This window comes from Carcharodon carcharias, chromosome 18 (assembly GCF_017639515.1).
Source record: "Carcharodon carcharias isolate sCarCar2 chromosome 18, sCarCar2.pri, whole genome shotgun sequence".
NCBI classification, from domain to species: domain Eukaryota; kingdom Metazoa; phylum Chordata; class Chondrichthyes; order Lamniformes; family Lamnidae; genus Carcharodon; species Carcharodon carcharias.
Genome location: NC_054484.1, coordinates 47,746,424 through 47,763,789, shown reverse-complemented (window position 1 = coordinate 47,763,789; position 17,366 = coordinate 47,746,424). Strand labels below are relative to the sequence as shown.

The following is a 17,366-nucleotide window of genomic DNA, read 5'->3' as shown; positions in this document are numbered from 1 at the left end:
CCATTTCTGCTCACATATTCCTTTATCCCCATTTCCTCCAACTACCTGCCTTACCTATTCTGAAATGTTGGCATGGTCTCTACTTCGATCAGTAACTCCAATAGTGCTTGCTCTTCTCCACTAGTATGCCTTCTTTCATCATTTACCAATACAAGCATAACATGTTGCATTTTTGGTACTATAAACCAACCATCATTAACTTTACCTTGATTTGCAAATTGCCATTCTCTTGGATGCCCCCAATGCCCATGAAAGTTTGTATTGTAAGAGCTTTTTGTTTTCATGTCCGTTCTTTTGTTCAGCTCTTTTCCTGTTCTGTTTAAGTCTCCAGAATACTTCAAATGCCATCAGCGTTACAATGGCTAAAGAGGAAGGGGTTCACTGGGATGAATGTAAGAAAAAGCAGAAACATGTGATCAGAGGTGACTTTGAGTGAAACCTAGCAGCAGGGAAGAGTAATGAGCCTGATCACTTGTGTGAAGGATCTGACTCGTAAGGAAAGTTGGGCTTTTCAGCATACGAAAGAGGCATTTGAGATTTGATCTTACAGAATTAAGTAAGATAGTTAAAGAAATTGAAAGGATGCATCTAAAGAATAGTTTTAAATTAGATTGTGAAAGTGGGACAAGAGAGCACAAGGTTCAAACTAATAATAAAAGATAAATTTAGAACTAATATCAAGAAATCATTCTTCACACAAAAAATGAACTATATATAGAATGGACTTCCAGGGCCTGCATTTTCAGCTGTGCAGACGGGTTCAGCGATTTGGCGGGCCTGGGATCGGCCAGGAAAAGGACACCGACCGCGATCGGCCCCCAACCGAGATTTCATGCTGGCTAGCCAATTAACGGCCAGCCACCATGAAGCACACCGAAATGCTCAGCGCTGCCAGATTGGGGATGGGAGGAGGGCAGGCAATGATGTCAATGTGGGCACGGGCGAGTGCTGAGAGAAAGCTCCCTGAAGGCAGACAGCTGCCTCAGGGAGCTGCAGACCCGAAAAGCATGAAATAAAGTTTTTAAAATCAGAATAAAAATGTCCAATTATCACAATCAGGCATCTGAACATATAGATGATAAAAATGCTGTCCGCAGATTTTTATTTTTACTTTGTTTAATAACGGAAACCTCATCCCGCCCTTGGATGAGATTTGATGAAAAATGCAAAGTCCACCTGGCTGATTTGCCCGTCTCCCAACTGTAAGGTTGGATGGACCACGAAAAATCGGAGACAATTGCCCAGTTGATGGGCTTAATTGCCCTCTTAATTGTCGTCGGGCGTGGGTGTGCTTCTGACTTTTGCCTGCACCCGCTGAGCGAAATATCGCGCGAGCACAGGACGACATCGGGACATTTGCTCAACATCATCTTGTGCAATTTTACACCCGATGCTGACAGGCGTGCGCCTGCCCATGGGATTCTGCCCCAGGAAAAGTGGAGGTTAAAAGTGGAATCTTTTAAGAACCAATTAGGTACTGAAATGGCAGGAATATTAAGATCTCCCTGGATGGATGTATTCGGATAGACTGAATAGTATTCCATTTCCACGATGATTTTGTGAGCAGATGATAAATGGCTTGCTTAGGATTTACATAAACATCATGGACTATTGGGAGAAAAATCTTTTACAAAATTCTGGCTGAAAAAATGTTCACAAGAATATAAATAAAGATTAACAGCAACTGGGAGATTAGGAACAACAAAGAACTCCGGGATCCTTTAAGAGCTCCTCACTCCTGGAGATTTCTTTAGGCCCATTCCAATTGGTCAAAGGAACACTGTGCTCAGTCCGAGCCGTGGCAGACTTAAAATCACAATATATTGATATTAGATTGTTCTTCCTATCCCTGTTGTCACCATATCTTACAAAGGTTTCTGTTAATATTGATGAAAAAGGAAAAATTTCCACTTATATCGATCCTTTCATGATGTCATCCCAAAGCACTTTTGAACCAATGATGTAGTTTTGAAGAGTAGCAACTGTTACAATACAGTTTACTTTTCTACCAATCTGTTTTGACTGCAAAATTAGATACTCTCTTCTTAAAACTGTCAGCTGTAGTAAGTGAGATTTTATTGATAAGTTATGATGAATAAATTAATAAATATAAGAATAGATTTCCCATGGCCTCACAAGCTTCATTGGAAAATCATGCATTGGCTGCTCATGATTTTCCATTCATTGATTTCCATCAGCCTGGTAACTTGGAAAATCTAGCAATTAATATCATATGCTGTACAATTAAATGAAGTAGTTCTTTAGAGTATAAAATATGTCATTTAATGTCTTTTGTAATTAGCAATGGATGAACTGCTAGTTTTCCTCTGAGCTCAACTTAGTTTATGGAACACCACTTATAAGATGTTTGAAGCATTTTTCCGTCAGTTGATGTAAACGGGGCTCCTTCTCTCCCCATTCTGTAGCTGTATGGGAGAATGGGGCTCCTTCTCTCCCCATTCTGTAGCTGTATGGGAGAATGGGACTCCTTCTCTCCCCATTCTGTAGCTGTATGGGAGAATGTGGCTCCTCTTCTCTCCCCATTCTGTGGCTGTATGGGAGAATGGGGCTCCTGTTCTCTCCCCATTCTGTAGCTGTATGGGAGAATGGGGCTCCTGTTCTCTCCCCATTCTGTGGCTGTATGGGAGAATGGGGCTCCTGTTCTCTCCCCATTCTGTAGCTGTATGAGAGAATGGGGCTCCTGTTCTCTCCCCATTCTGTGGCTGTATGGGAGAAGGGGTCTCCTCTTCTCTCCCCATTCTGTAGCTGTATGGGAGAATCGGGCTCCTGTTCTCTCCCCGTTCTGTGGCTGTACGGGAGAATGGGGCTCCTCTTCTCTCCCCATTCTGTAGCTAGGGTTTTCTGCGTGTGAGCCAGGATCCCCCTCCCTATCAAAATAGCAGGCAGAAAACAATTTGTAGTCAATTAGGATAATTTCCTTAATAGAGCTCAAAGTTTTGTACAGAATTACTGACCGTTAAAGTTTAATGAGGTCTACACTGTAGATAGAAGTAATAGATTTCCAGCCTTGAGCTCAGTTGCTTGTTAATTTGTTATTGACTCTGAGAGTGTGTTATTCGTAGGTGTAAAAAGATACCACTACCACGGATTTAGAGATAAGTTTAGGTGCAGTATTAGAGATGCAACGTTAAAAAAATCTTGGGGTCAGACAAGGCCATGGGATTAAATTTAACACAGCCTTCTTAATGGATTCAGCATGAGGTCTGAGTTGTTTTAAAGTCTGGAACTCACTTCCATATTTCCAGTGAAGTTCAAGCTCTGTTGTAACACTCAAACCTGGTTGTGAAGAGGTTAAGGAGGTGGAGGAAGGGAGTGGAGACTGCACCTTTGTTGGGGGCAGGAGGTTCCAGGAAGTTCAGTGACTCTAGGGAAAGAGGGAGAGGTAATTGTGGACGATGTCAAGAAGGGGTCTGCAGAGGGCAGGAAGAGTTTTGGGAACCAGGATGAGTAATCAGCATATGTTCCACCCACCGGTATCTCAAACGTGTGTCAGAAGACCCCAACTACAATATTACGAATAGTTGGCTACCTGTGCCGCCCAATCAGAGGCCCTAACCAAAGTGGCAGTTGATGCAAAATGAGAGGGAACGGGGCAGTCAGTGAACCATTGCCATTTTTGGAATACTATCTCCAATTTCCAGCAGGCAAATAGAATTAAAGTTGTTCCTCCACGCATTAAAAAAGCAAACTAACATATGCCATCAACATATCAGCTTATAGTATTTGAGAAGAAAAATCAGCTATGGCCAATTAGGTAACTTGGTAGACTATCCAGTTCAGGGGGGTCCTTAGCTTACCTGAATCAATTAGTTCCATCAAAGGGCTGGACTGAAGGCTGCCAGACTCAGCTGCTTTGTTGGAAGGTGTCTGTTGACACCAATCTGGAAACTGGGACTGAAATCTATCAGAATTAAGTAGACATTACTAGCCCAGAAATTGTGTGATTCTAGGAGCATAAACCTGTGATAATTCCAGGGGATAGAGGTGCTCCGTTAAAGGGGAGAATCCAGATCCACCTACCATTCATAAGGAACCTAGAAATTACAATGGGGATTGATGGGGGGTTGGGGAAGGGCAGGTTTGGAGGTTGATGCTGGTGGAGGTCCAGCCGCTTCTCAGGGCCAGCCCTTTGATGCTTATATGGAGACTCATTCCCAGACTACACTGGGTATCCCCTCAGATGCCCCTTGTTACAATTACGAGGTTTATAGGATTATTATATTTTGGGACAGTAGCTTTAAATTTAGGTTCAATGAAGAGGGTCATGTGATGGTTCTGCAGTCTACCTGGGTGGTTTGAATCTTAGAGATCAAAGGAAGGCTCAGATTGTTTTACTGAGAAGCAGATGCAAGATATTTACATTGGAGATAATGGCAACAGCCTCTGAGTTTAGCACGTGTATACTCTGAGTCTCCTAAAGTCCCAGAAAGGTGTTATAAGTATCAAGTTGTCCTGTAAATTATCTATTTACTTCTAAAATGAAAGGGATTTGGGATTAAAGATAGCTAATCAGAATTTCTACCAGATACAATGTTAATGTGTTTGATGCTGCCGGACCTGCTGAGTTTTTCCAGGTAATTCTGTTTTTGTTTTGGATTTCCAGCATCCGCAGTTTTTTTGTTTTTATTAATGTGTTTCATGTTACCTTGAGGAAAAGGGCAGAGGAAGCCTTTTTTGAGATCAGGATACTGGCTTCCAAACAAATCAGTGAATATCATAATCAGATAGTTGTCCTATGTTGACAGCAGGGAGAAAAGGCTAGATGCCTTTGTGAGCCACCATAGCCATGTGCGGGATGAAGATGGTCTCTAGTTAAAGAGACATATCCCGTAGCCTTCCATGGATTCTGGGAGATTTATCCTGGCATGGCCAGTGGAAAGAGGCATCATTGGAACAAGCTTTATTGCTAGTGCAGGATTTAAGAAATTCTCTGAAAACTGAGGAAAACACTTGGTGATGGTCACTCAAAATTACTATTCGGTGAAATGGAGAAATGAGAACTCATTAGAAGCTGGTAGCAACTGGGGACTGTTTGCTAAAAGGACTGTAATAACATGGAAAGTGAAATGGGTATATCTTAGAAAAAATGTTGATTTTATTTTATTCATTCACAGCCTGTGGGCTTCGCTGGCTGGGCCAGCATTTATTGCCCATCTCTAGTTGCCCTTGAGAAGGTGGTGGTGAGCTGCCTTCTTAAACTGGTGCAGGTACACCCACAGTGCTGATAGGAAGGGAGCTCCAGGATTTTGACCCAGCGACAGTGAAGGAACGGCGATATATTTCCAAGTCAGGATGGTGAGCGACTTGGAGAGGAACTTCCAGGTGGTGGTGTTCCCATCTATCTGCTGCCCTTGTCCTTCTAGATGGTAGTGGTCATGGGTTTGGAAGGTGCTGTCTAAGGAGCCTTGGTGAATTCCTGCAGTGCATCTTGTAGATGGTACACACTGCAGTCACTGTGCGTAAGTGGTGGAGGGTGTGAATGTTTGTGGATGTGGTACCAATCAAGCGGGCTGCTTTGTCCTGGGTGGTGTCCAGCTGCTTGAGTGTTGTGGGAGATGCACTCATCCAGACAAGTGGAGAGTATTCCATCCTGGCTTCTGCCTTGTAGGTGGTGGACAGGCTTTGGGGAGTCAGGAGGTGAGATACAATTCCTAACCTCCGACCTGCTCTTGTAGCCACTGTATTTACATGGCTAGTCCATTTCAGTTTCTGGTCAATGGTAACCCCCAAGGTGTTGATATTGGGGGATTCAGTAATGGTAATGCCACTGAACATCAAGGGGTGATGGTAGGATTCTCTCTTGTTGGAGATGGTCACTGCCTGACACTTGTGTGGCGCAAATGTTACTTGTCCCTTGTCAGCCTAAGCCTGGATATTGTCCAAGTCTTGCTGCATTTGGACGTAGACTGCTTCAGTATCTGAGGAGTTGCAAATGGTGCTGAACATTGTGCAATCATCAGCGAACATCTCCACATCTGACCTTATGATGGAAGGAAGGTCAGTGATGAAGTAGCTGAAGATGGCTGGGCTGAGGACACTACCCTGAGGAACTCCTGCAGTGATGTCCTGGAACTGAGAAGACTGACCTCCAACAACCACAACCATCTTCCTTTGTGCTAGGTATGACTCCAATCAGCAGAGAGTTTCCCCCTGATTCCCATTGACTCCAGTTTTACTAGGGCTTCTTGGTGCCACATTCTGTCAAATGCTGCCTTGATGTCAAGGGCAGTCACTCTCACTTCACTTCAGGAGTTCAGCTTTTTTGTCCATGTTTGAACCAAGGCTGTAATGAGGTCAGGAGTTGAGTGGCCCTGGTGGAACCCAAACTAGGCATTGGTGAGTAAGTTATTGCGAAGCAAGTGTTGCTTGATAGCACTGTTGATGACCCCTTCCATTACTTTCCTGATGATGGAGAGTAGACTGATGGGACGGTAATTGGCCGGGTTGGATTTGTCCTGCTTTTTGTGTACAGGACATACCTCGGCAATTTTCCACATAGCCAGGTCGATGCCAGTGTTGTAGCTGTACTGGAACAGCTTGGCTAGAGTGCGGCAAGTTCTGGAGCACGGGTCTTCAGTACTTTTGCCAGAATATTGTCAGGGCCCATAGTCTTTGCATTATCCAGTGCCTTCAGCCATTTCTTGATATCACGTGGAGTGAATTGAATTGGCTGAAGACTGGCATCTGTGCTGCTGGGGCCCTCTGGAGGAGGCCGAGATGGCTCCTCCACTCGGCACTTCTGGTTGAAGATTGTTGCGAATGCTTCACCCTTACCTTTTGCACTGCTGTGCTGGGCTCCTCCATTATTGAGGATGGGGATATTTGTGGAGCTTCCTCCTCCAAAGTGTTGTTTAATTGTCTACCACCATTCACGACTGGATCTGGCAGGACTGCAGAGCTTAGAACTGATCCGTTGGTTGTGGGATTGCTTAGCTCTGTCTATCACTTGCTGCTTATGTTGTTTAGCATGCAAGTAGTCCTGTGTTATAGCTTCACCAAGTTGACACCTCATTTTTAGGTATGCCTGGTGCTGCTCCTGGCTAGCTCTCCTGCACTCTTCATTAGACCACGGTTGAGCCCCTGGCTTGATAGTAATGGTAGAGTGTGGGATATGACAGGCCATGAGGTTACAGATTGTGCTCGAGTAGAAATGAGGCTGCTGATGGCCCACAGCAACTCATGGATGCCCAGTCTTGAGTTGCTAGATCTGTTCGAAATCTATCCCATGTGGCATGGTGATAGTGCCACACAACATGATGGAGGATATCCTCAATGTGAAGGCGGGACTTCATCTGCACAATTACTGTGTGGTGGTCACTCCTACCGATAGTGTCATGGACAGATACATCTGCGGCAGGCAGTTTGGTGAGGATGATGTCAAGTATGGTTTTCCCTCACCACCTGCTGCAGACCTAATCTAGCAGCTATGTCATTTAGGACTCGGCCAGCTCAGTCAGTAGTGGTGCTGCCGAGCCACTCTTGGTGATGGACATTGAAGTCCCCCATCCAGAGTAGACTCAGTGCCACCTTCAGTGCTTCCTCCAAGTGATGTTCAACATGGAGGAGCACTGATTCATCAGCTGAGGGAGGGCGGTACTTGGTAATCAGCTGGAGGTTTCCTTGCCCATGTTTGACTGATGCCATGAGACTTCATGGGGCCTGGAGTCGATGTTGAGAACTCCCAGGGCAACACCTTCCTGACTGTATACCACTGTTTCACCATCTCTGCTGGGTCTGTCCTGCCGGTGGGACAGGACATACCCAGGGATGGTGATGGTGGTCTCTGGGATATTATGTGTAAGGTATGATTCTGTGAGGTTGACTATGTCTATGAGACAGCTCCCCCAATTTTGGCACTCGCCCCCAGATGTTAGTAAGGAGGACTTTGCAGGGTTGACAGGGCTGAGATTGTTGTTGTCGTTTCTGGTGCCTGAGTCGATGCCAGGTGGTCCATCCAGTTTCACTCCTTTTTAGCGACTTTGTAGCAGTTTATTACAGCTGAGTGGCTTGCTAGGCCTTTCAGAGTCAACCACATTGCTGTGGGTCTGGGTCTGGAGTTACATGTAGGCCAGACCAGGTAAGGACGACTAATTTCCTTCCCTAAAGGACAACAGTTGACAATGGTTTCATGGTCATCATTAAACTTTTAATTCCAAATATTTCTTGTGGAGAAACTGCACTTTCTCTCACTGCCAATTGCGTACAGACATGAACAGCTTTCAAATGAGATATTACACAAAGGCCTGGTCCGTTGCCTCAGGTGATTGTAAAAGATCACACAAGTATTCAAAGAGGAGCAGGAGAGTTCTCCCAATGTCCTGGCCAATATTTACCCTTCAACCAACATCACTGAAACAGGTGATTATCCAAATGCTTGTGGAAGCTTGTCATGCACTTACATGTAACTTATCTCCCTACTCCCCAAAGCCCGTCCACCATCTACAAGGTCCAAGTCAGGAGTGTGATGGAATACTCTCCACTTGCCTGGATGAGTGTAGTTCCCAAAATGCTCAAGAAGCTGGACACCATCCAGGACAAAGCAGCCCCGCTTGATTGGTGCCTCATCTATCAACTTAGACATTCACTCTGTCCACCACCCAACACACAGTGACAGCAGTGCATACCATCTACAGGACGCACTGCAGGATTTCACCAAGGATCCTTTGACAGAATCTTCCAAACCTGTGACCTCTACCACCTAGAAAGACAAAGGAAGTATACGTATGGGAACACTGCCACCTGGAAGTTCCCCTCCAATTCTGACTTGGAAATATATCGCCATTCCTTCACTGTTGCTGGGTCAAAATCCTGGAACTCTCTCCCTACACCACAGTAGCGATTACACATTACTATTGCTATTACGATTACTACACGTAATGATTCAAGAAGGCGGCTCACCATCACCTTGGCAAGGACAAACAAGGATGGTCAATAAATCCTGGCCTAGCCAGTGACACCCACACCCTGTGAAAGAATTAAAACAAAATGCTTTGGCTGCCATGTTTCCCACAATATAATAGTTTCTGCACGTGAAACAAGGGCCAGGATTTTACATTGGTCGGGTGGGCTTGGCGGGAGCGGGTGGGACTGTCGCGGAGCCATGCACCGGCCGCGATCGGCTCCGCACCACAATTTCATGCAGGTGGGCCAATTAAGGCCCGCCCAACGTGGATCGCGAGCGGTAACGCTGAGCACTACCTGTGCAGGTGGGGGGTGGAGGGAGAGTCGGGTCCAGTGCTCTTTCGCACATGCATGTGAAAGAGCGCTTCAATCTCACTGAGATAAGGAGCTGCCTCAAGGAGATTGAAGCGCTTTTTAAAAAATTTATTAAAGACATTAAAAATTTCATGAAATATGTCCCCTCATGTGACTGTGTCACATGAGATAGGACATGTTTTTACTGTCAAAATAAAGATTTTATTTAATTAGTATTAACTTTAGGAAACCTCATCCCGTCCGTGGATGAGATTACCTAAAAAATGTAAAGGCCGCTTGGCCTTTTTGCTTGCCCGCCAACCGTTAGGTTGGACGAGCAGCGTAAATTTGAAGTTAATTATTTCGTTAATAGCCTTAATAGGCCTTTCAATTATCAGCAGATGCACAGCTGACTCCGGTGTGCACCCACCGAATCAAAACATTGCGAGACAGCGTGGTGACATCGGGACGCATGCCTGACTTCATCGAGCGTCATTTTACATTTCTGGCATGTCAGGCGCACGCCCACAAGCCGAATGTAAAATTCTGCCCAAGTACTACGTTGGCTGTGGGTGAAGCATTTTACAGCCTGCTGAAGCACTGTATAAATCCATGTTCTTTCCTTCTTCCGTGGGCAGAATTTTGCATTCGGCATGTGGACGCGCACCCGACATGCCAGAATGTTAACTGAGGCGTGATGACGTGGGCGTGCGTCCTGACATCATCACAAAGTCGCACGATGTTTCATTCAGCTGGTGTGTGCCACAGTCAGCTGCGCAACCTCCGATAACTGAAAGGCCTATTAAAGCCAATAACCAGGTAATTAACCTGAATTTTACACTGCCCGTCCAACCTTATGGTTAGTGGGCAGGCAAAAAGGCCAAGCAGCCTTTATGTTTTTTTAGGAAACCTCATTCACGAGCTCCGTGCTTCAGGGAGAGCGCTGGACCCGACTCCCCTGCCCACACAGGTAGCGCTCGCTACCACTTGTGATCATCGCAGGACGGGCTTTAATTGGCCCGCCCGTGTGAAATCATAGTGCGGAGCTGATCGTGGGTGGCGGCCGGCTTGAGAACCACCCCGGCCCACTCCCGCCAAGCCCACTCAACTTATGGCAAATCCTGGCCTTTGTTGCAGGTGAATGCTGCATTTCCTACTCGCCACCAATTCTCAGTTATTTAGGATGTCTCTGCCAGGCTCAACTTACAATACTAGTATGGATAAAGATGTTTTTCTTCCAAAAGTTAATTTTGCTATGCCTTTATTAAATTCTCCTATTTAATTTGACTATAATATTAAATCGGAAATGCAAGAAATTTGCCCACTTTTTTTCTAACAAAGAATGCACTAGCAGCCATTTCCTGGAGTAACTTGCAAGCTCTCAACCTTCTAGATCCCAGTGTTATGTTTCATTTATAATATTTCCTCCCTTTTTGTCACCAGCTTTTAATTTGGTTACAATCCACAATCAGCGAGTTGGCTGTGCTGAAGCATTAATACCCAAAGTAGTGCAAGCTTTACCAGTTAATATCAAAGGCTGCTTCTCCGGCATTGCAGCAAGCACCAAAGCCTAAGGGAGTCTTTTCATATCAGTTTGTAAATCTCTAAAGAGTTACCTGCCTGGGAAAGAAATACATTGGCTTGGAATGAAAAATGGATACTAGCAATAACTTTATGCTACCTTGCTTTGAATTATAGAATCGAATAACACCAACAGAGAGGCCTTTTGGTCTATCATGTTTGTTCCAGCTCTTTGAAGAGCTATTCAATTAGTACCACTCCTTTGCTGTTTCCCCATCATCTTGCATTTTTTTTCCTCTTCAAGGATCTATCCAATTCCCTTTTGGAAGTTACTATTTAATCTGCTTCCACCACCCTTTCAGTCGGTGAATTTCAGATCACAATTCAATACAGAAGGAAATGCTTCCCATGTTCCCTCTGGCTAGATTGCCAATTATCTAAAATCTGTGTCTTCTGGTTGCAGTGGAAATAATTTCTCCTTATTTACTCAATCAAAACCCTTCACTGGACAATGAACAGAAATGTCAACAGTTCTGAGGTAGTTGAATATTATTTTATTTTGGTAATCTTAATATTATAACAAAATCTAAACTTAAAAGGCTTTAAACAGTTTTAGAATATTCCTAATTTCCATTCCAGCTACTTCTGTAATCCCTACCTTCTTGAGAATCTTCTAGTTTTTATTTCAAATCGCTGCTCGGTCGCACCATTTATCCCATCTTAGATTGATTTTTTTGCCACCAATTTTACTTCTAAACAATAGACAATTTTTTTCCTCTTTCTTCAACCACCAATGCTCCATGTTATTGCTATTGTTGCATTATGCTCTGTAATTCTGAAAATGTTATTAATGAAACAAAATAGCTTTTGATCCCTCAACCATTTTAGTAGTTTTGTTAATTGTAACAATAGCTGTCAACAATAAAAGAGGTGTTTGGAGGTTCTGTGGTGCTGGTGGGTGGATCACTGACACCATCAGAACTGTGGTGAGTGAGAGTGAATAGGATCTTTTGCGGAACAGGGTATAAATCTCAGAGAGTGATTGTCGGGATTGGATTTTCTTCCACAAAAGCAAAGTACTGCCGGAAATACTCAGCAGGCCTGACAGTATCTGTAGAGAGAGAACTCAGTTTCGAAGAAAGATCATTTACCTGAAATGTTAAACAAAAACAAAAATACCTGGAAAAACTCAGCAGGTCTGGCAGCATCTATGGAAGGGAGCACAGTTAACGTTTCGAGTCTGCATAACTCTTCAACAGAACTAAGGAAAATTAGAAAAGGGGTGAAATATAAGCTGGTTTAAGTGGGGGGGGTGGTGGGGTGGGACAAGAAGAGCTAGATGGAGGGCCAGTGATAGGTGGAGATAACCAAAAGATGTCAGAGACAAATGGACAAAGAGGTTTTGAAGGTGGTGATATTAAAAGAAAAATCTATATAAATTATTGGAAAAAACAAAAAGGAGGGGGAGAATCGGAAAGGGTGGGGATGGAGGAGAGAGTTCATGATCTAAAATTGTTGAACTCAATATTCAGTCCGGAAGGCTGTAAACTGAATATTGAGTTCAACAATTTTAGATCATGAACTCTCTCCTCCATCCCCACCCCCTTTCTGATTTTCTGCCTCCTTTTTGTTTTTTCCAATAATTTATATAGATTTTTCTTTTCCCGCCTATTTCCATTATTTTTAAATGTATTTCCATCCATTGTTTTATCTCTACCTTTTAGCCTTTTTTGATTCCTTCATCCCACCCCACCCCCACTAGGGCTATCTGTACCTTGCTTGCCCTGCTTTCTACCCTTAATTAGCACATTCCTTAGATAATATCAATACCTTCAACACCTCTTTGTCCTTTTGTCTGTGACATCTTTTGGTTATCTCCATCTACCACTGGCCCTCTATCCAGCTCACTTGTCCCACCCGCCCCCCTTAAATCAGCTTATATTTCACCCCTTTTCTATTTTTCCTTAGTTCTGTTGAAGAGTTATGCAGACTCGAAACATTAAATGTGTTCCTCTCCGCAGATGCTGCCAGACCTGCTGAGTTTTTCCAGGTATTTTTGTTTTTGTTTTGGATTTCCAGCATCCGCAGTTTTTTGCTTTTACCTGAAATGTTAACTCTGTTTCATGGAACCTCACTGGAGGCACCCACACCCCTTCACATGTAGAAGATGACTGGTGACTGGGGGTTTCTACAGAGATGTATTTTCCTTTGTTCAATCTGCTAGCGATAGAGACTACTTGAGGGGAAGAGGTATGAGGCCTGCTTTTATTTAAAGTTTGGGGCATTTGCGGTTTTGTTCTCACCTAAAGCTCCTCCCATAGTCATGTTACAGTCCATGCATGCCTTTAATCAGTTATCAGCTACTACCCCAAGTCACTTTCACAATCTGTTTGCATTAATAGATACTGCTTCATAGTGTATGCTTCCTAGCCCAAGGTTCATGACATGTCATTTGTTCCAGATTGTATATCTGCCATGAAAGGGCCTCTCTAAGTCAGCCTGCTGCCTGATGAATAGGTCTGAATCACTAACCACATACACACAACTTTATATAATAGGAAACGAATTTTAGAAAACTAAGGGAAACAAAATTCTTTCATAAGAAACTATTCTAAAAATGTTGTACTTTCTTAACCAATGTATGACAGACTGACCTGGATACCTGATGGGGAGAGGAGGTGATGGTGAAACTTAGTTGGAATTGTGCTGGATCAATAAAGTTTCTGCTCCATTTTGGTTATGTTGAAGTTTTTGACTGGAGTGGAGGGAAGGGATGCTCACTTCATCAGTTCACACTGCATTTGGGGGCATGTCTGAGGGTATTTCCAGGCTATTACTGAAATTCCAACTAACATGTCAATGCCATCTCTAATGGCTCCATACCTGCTGAGAGTGTTTAGTAAAAGCCCCAGCAGTAAAGAATAGTGCGGAAATCAATCCTTTCCAATTCTCAATTCTTCTTCAGTCTGATCAGGGGCTCTGGAATTGGCAACTCATATGAGACGGACTTGTGTGCATGCATGCGTGAGTGAGTGTGTGAGTGTGTGTGTGAGTGCGTGCATGTGTGCGTGTGTGAGTGCATGTGTGAGTGCATGCGTGCGTGTGAGTGCATGTGTGAGTGCGTGAGAGCCTGTGTGTGTGTGTGTGTGAGCGCGTGCGTGTGTGAGTGCGTATGTGTGAGTGCGTGCGTGTGTGAGTGTGTGAGTGTGTGAGTGCGTGCGTGTGTGAGTGCGTGCGTGTGTGAGTGCGTGCGTGTGTGAGTGCGTGCGTGTGAGTGCACGCGTGTGTGAGTGCGTGCGTGTGTGAGTGCATGCGTGTGTGAGTGCATGCCTGTGTGTGTGTGAGTGCGTGCGTGTGTGAGTGCGTACATGTGAGTGCGTGCATGCATGTGAGTGCGTGCGTGTGTGAGTGCGTGCGTGTGTGAGTGCGTGCGTGTGAGTGCGTGCGTGTGTGAGTGCGTGCGTGTGAGTGCGTGCGTGAGTGCGTGCGTGTGTGTGTGCGTGCGTGTGAGTGCGTGCGTGTGAGTGTGTGCGTGCGTGTGAGTGCGTGCGTGTGAGTGTGTGCGTGTGTGAGTGCGTGCGTGTGTGAGTGCGTGCGTGCGTGAGTGCGTGCGTGTGTGAGTGCGTGCGTGCGTGAGTGCGTGCGTGTGTGAGTGCGTGTGAGTGCGTGCGTGTGTGAGTGCGTGCGTGTGAGTGAGTGCATGTGTGTGTGAATGCGTGCGTGTGAGTGCGTGCGTGTGAGTGCATGTGTGAGTGAGTGCGTGTGAGTGCGTGTGTGAGTGCATGCGTGCGTGTGTGTGTGAGTGCATGCGTATGTGAGTGCATGCGTGCGTGTGAGTGAGTGCGTGCATGTGAGTGCTTGCGTGTGAGTGCATGCGTGCGTGTGAGTGCGTGTGTGAGTGCGTGCGTGTGTGAGTGCATGCATGCGAATGTGCTTGTGTCTGTTTCAATCTGTTGAGTTTGTCAGATTTTAAGGGGACATGAAACATAAAAGTGCAGTGTAAAGTACAGTGTAGATAAGTAATAGATGCGATGTAGTTAAGTTAAGAATCTGTTCCATCTGAGAAGCACTGGATTGATACAAAAATGTACAATTCTGGTCGGTATGAAACAAAATGAACTAAGTCAGTAAAAGTTGAACGATCTGAGTGTTGTATCTGAATTCACAGATTTGGCCCCAGTTTGTAACTCACTCCAACTGAAGTGCTGTTTGATGGGTTATTTTTGTATCTGATACGTTCCAGTACTGTAATATTCACCATTACTATCACATTTTCTAAAGCCGAGCAATTATGTCAATTTGACAGAGAAGTGTTGAACAGTATTGATGCTAAAAGTTATCGGATATCTCTCCTCACAGAAAGGACTGTTCCTATACGAAAGGAGGATCAAGTGCTTATATATTTTGAACTTATATAACCTGGAAACTTTATTGCATGATACTGTATGATCATATTAAGTGTCATATCAAATTGCCTTGTTTGTAATTTTAACACAGGCAATTATCTTCGAGTTCTCTGCCCAACGGCAGGTGCAAACCACTGTGCCATGATCTCCACCATGGGTAGGGCAAGGAACATACAAACATACGAATGTAAGAATTAGGAGCAGGAGTAAGCACTCGGTCCATCGAGCCTGCTGTGCCATCCAATAAGATCACGGCTGATCTGATTATAACCTCATCCCCACATTCCTGCCTACCCCTGATAACCTTTCACCCTCATGTTAATCAAGAATCTATCTGGCTGTGCCTTAAAAATATTCAAAGACTCTGCTTCCACCACCTTTTAAGGAAGAGAGTACCAAAGACTCACAACCCTCTGAGAGAAAATATTTCTCCTCATCTCTGTCTTAAATGAGCAACCCCTTATTTTTAAACAGTGACTCCTAGTTCTAGAAGCTCCCACAAGGGGAAACATCCTCTCCACATTCATCCTGTCAAGACCCCTCAGGATCTTAAAGGTTTCAATCAAGTCGCCTCTTAATCTTCTAAATTCCAGTGGATAAAAACCTAACCTGTCCAACCTATCTTCATAAGACAATCTGTCCATTCCTGGTATTAGTCTAGTAAACCTTCTCTGAACTGCTTCTAAAACATTTAAATCTTTCTTTAAATAAGGAAACCAGTACTGTACACAATACTTTAGATGTGGTCTCCCAATGCCCTGTACAACTGAAGCATAACCTCCCTACTTTTATAATCAGTTTCCCTCACAATAACTGATAACATTGTGTTAGATTTCCTAATTACTAGTTGTACCTGCATACTATCCTTTTGAGATTCATGCACCAGGACACCCAGATCCTTCTGAATATCAGAGCTCTGCAATCTCTCATCATTTAGATAATAAGCTTTTTTTGGTTCTGAATCCATGCCAGCCAGAATGGGGATCAAATTCCATGCTGTTGGCACGAATCTGATCCACACCAGCCTTCCAGCCAAACTGAGCTAATCAGCCCCAAAAGGAGTCCAAGTTGCCCTGGCAACATGTACCTTTACATACATGCTATAACCTGGAGCTATGGATAGTGATGGTAGAGACTCCAATTCCTTTCCATCACATGGTTGGCCAGGAATCTCTCCCACTCTTACCACCTGCCTTTAGTGTATGTTGAAAGGATTTACAAGTTGACTCAAGACCTGTTTGGCCCCATCATTGACCATTAAGTTCTGGAGTGGGACCTGAACCCAAAGCTTATAGCTTAGGAGTAGGGATGCTAACCACTGCACCACAAGACCTCCTCAACACAGGCCTTAACCCTTTTCAAATAAACGAGTTCACACTCAGCAGCATTCACACTTTTGAGACAGAAATTTGTGCCAAGTCCTGCTGCAGGAAGTTGAGCATATAACCCAGTGTGACAGTTAAGTGCAGTATTGACAAAATTCTTCACTATCGGTCTCTTGGATGAGACATAAAACTGAAGATCCATCTGCCCTTTCAGGTGGACATAAAAGAGGTCATAGCTCTATCAGAAGAAAAGAAGGTGAGTTCTCCTCAGTGTCCTGACCAACAGACTCAAGAGCATCACTAAAATAGATGACCTGGTCAATTATCTCATTGCTGTTTATGGAAAACCATGTTGCAGGAATATGGCCGTTGCATTTCCCAACATTACAATAGTGATGACATTTTAAAAGTACCTAATCGGCTGTAAATTATTTTGAGACATCATGAGGTTATGAAATGTGATATATCAATCCAAGTTATTTCTTTAAAATATACATACAAATCTGATTTAAACACGCTAAATGTTATACATATTGTTGCACTGTATGGTTTTTAGGTTTATAATTATATTTATAAATTTATAGTTACATTTTTGCAAATATACTGTTAGAATTTTCATCATGTTCCATATAATTGAATGTACACATTCAAACAGAAATGTTTCTTCCTTCCAGATCAATTCCGGTAATGTTCTCTTTCTGTTACATTTAAAGGTACGAATGAAGCAATGAGGCACTTTTCCTGCTGTGAGTTTACAACAATATGCCAAGACGAAGAAACCTTCTCACTGCAATCCTCATTGTTTTACCCTGGACCATACTCCTGACCATTTGGCATCAGAACTCAGGGGTTTTCTACCTGTCCATTCAGAGAAGTAAGTGATTCTTCATGCCTCTGT

At 44.0% G+C, this 17,366-nt stretch overlaps 1 protein-coding gene across 5 annotated transcripts in view; it reads left to right on the top strand.

Annotated features, from left to right (window-relative positions):
• Nucleotides 1–17,366, top strand: part of LOC121290309 (galactosylgalactosylxylosylprotein 3-beta-glucuronosyltransferase 1-like) — a 166,080-nt gene that overhangs the window by 93,094 nt on the left and 55,620 nt on the right. For 4 of the 5 annotated variants that reach the window (XM_041210621.1, XM_041210622.1, XM_041210624.1 and 1 more), the window contains one exon: nucleotides 17,182–17,342. In XM_041210621.1, coding sequence (XP_041066555.1) covers nucleotides 17,231–17,342 — 112 coding nt within the window. In that variant the 5' untranslated portion in view covers nucleotides 17,182–17,230. Of the gene's footprint in view, nucleotides 1–12,870; nucleotides 12,988–17,181; nucleotides 17,343–17,366 lie in introns of those variants that run through there. The other variant, XM_041210625.1, reaches the window with a different exon arrangement.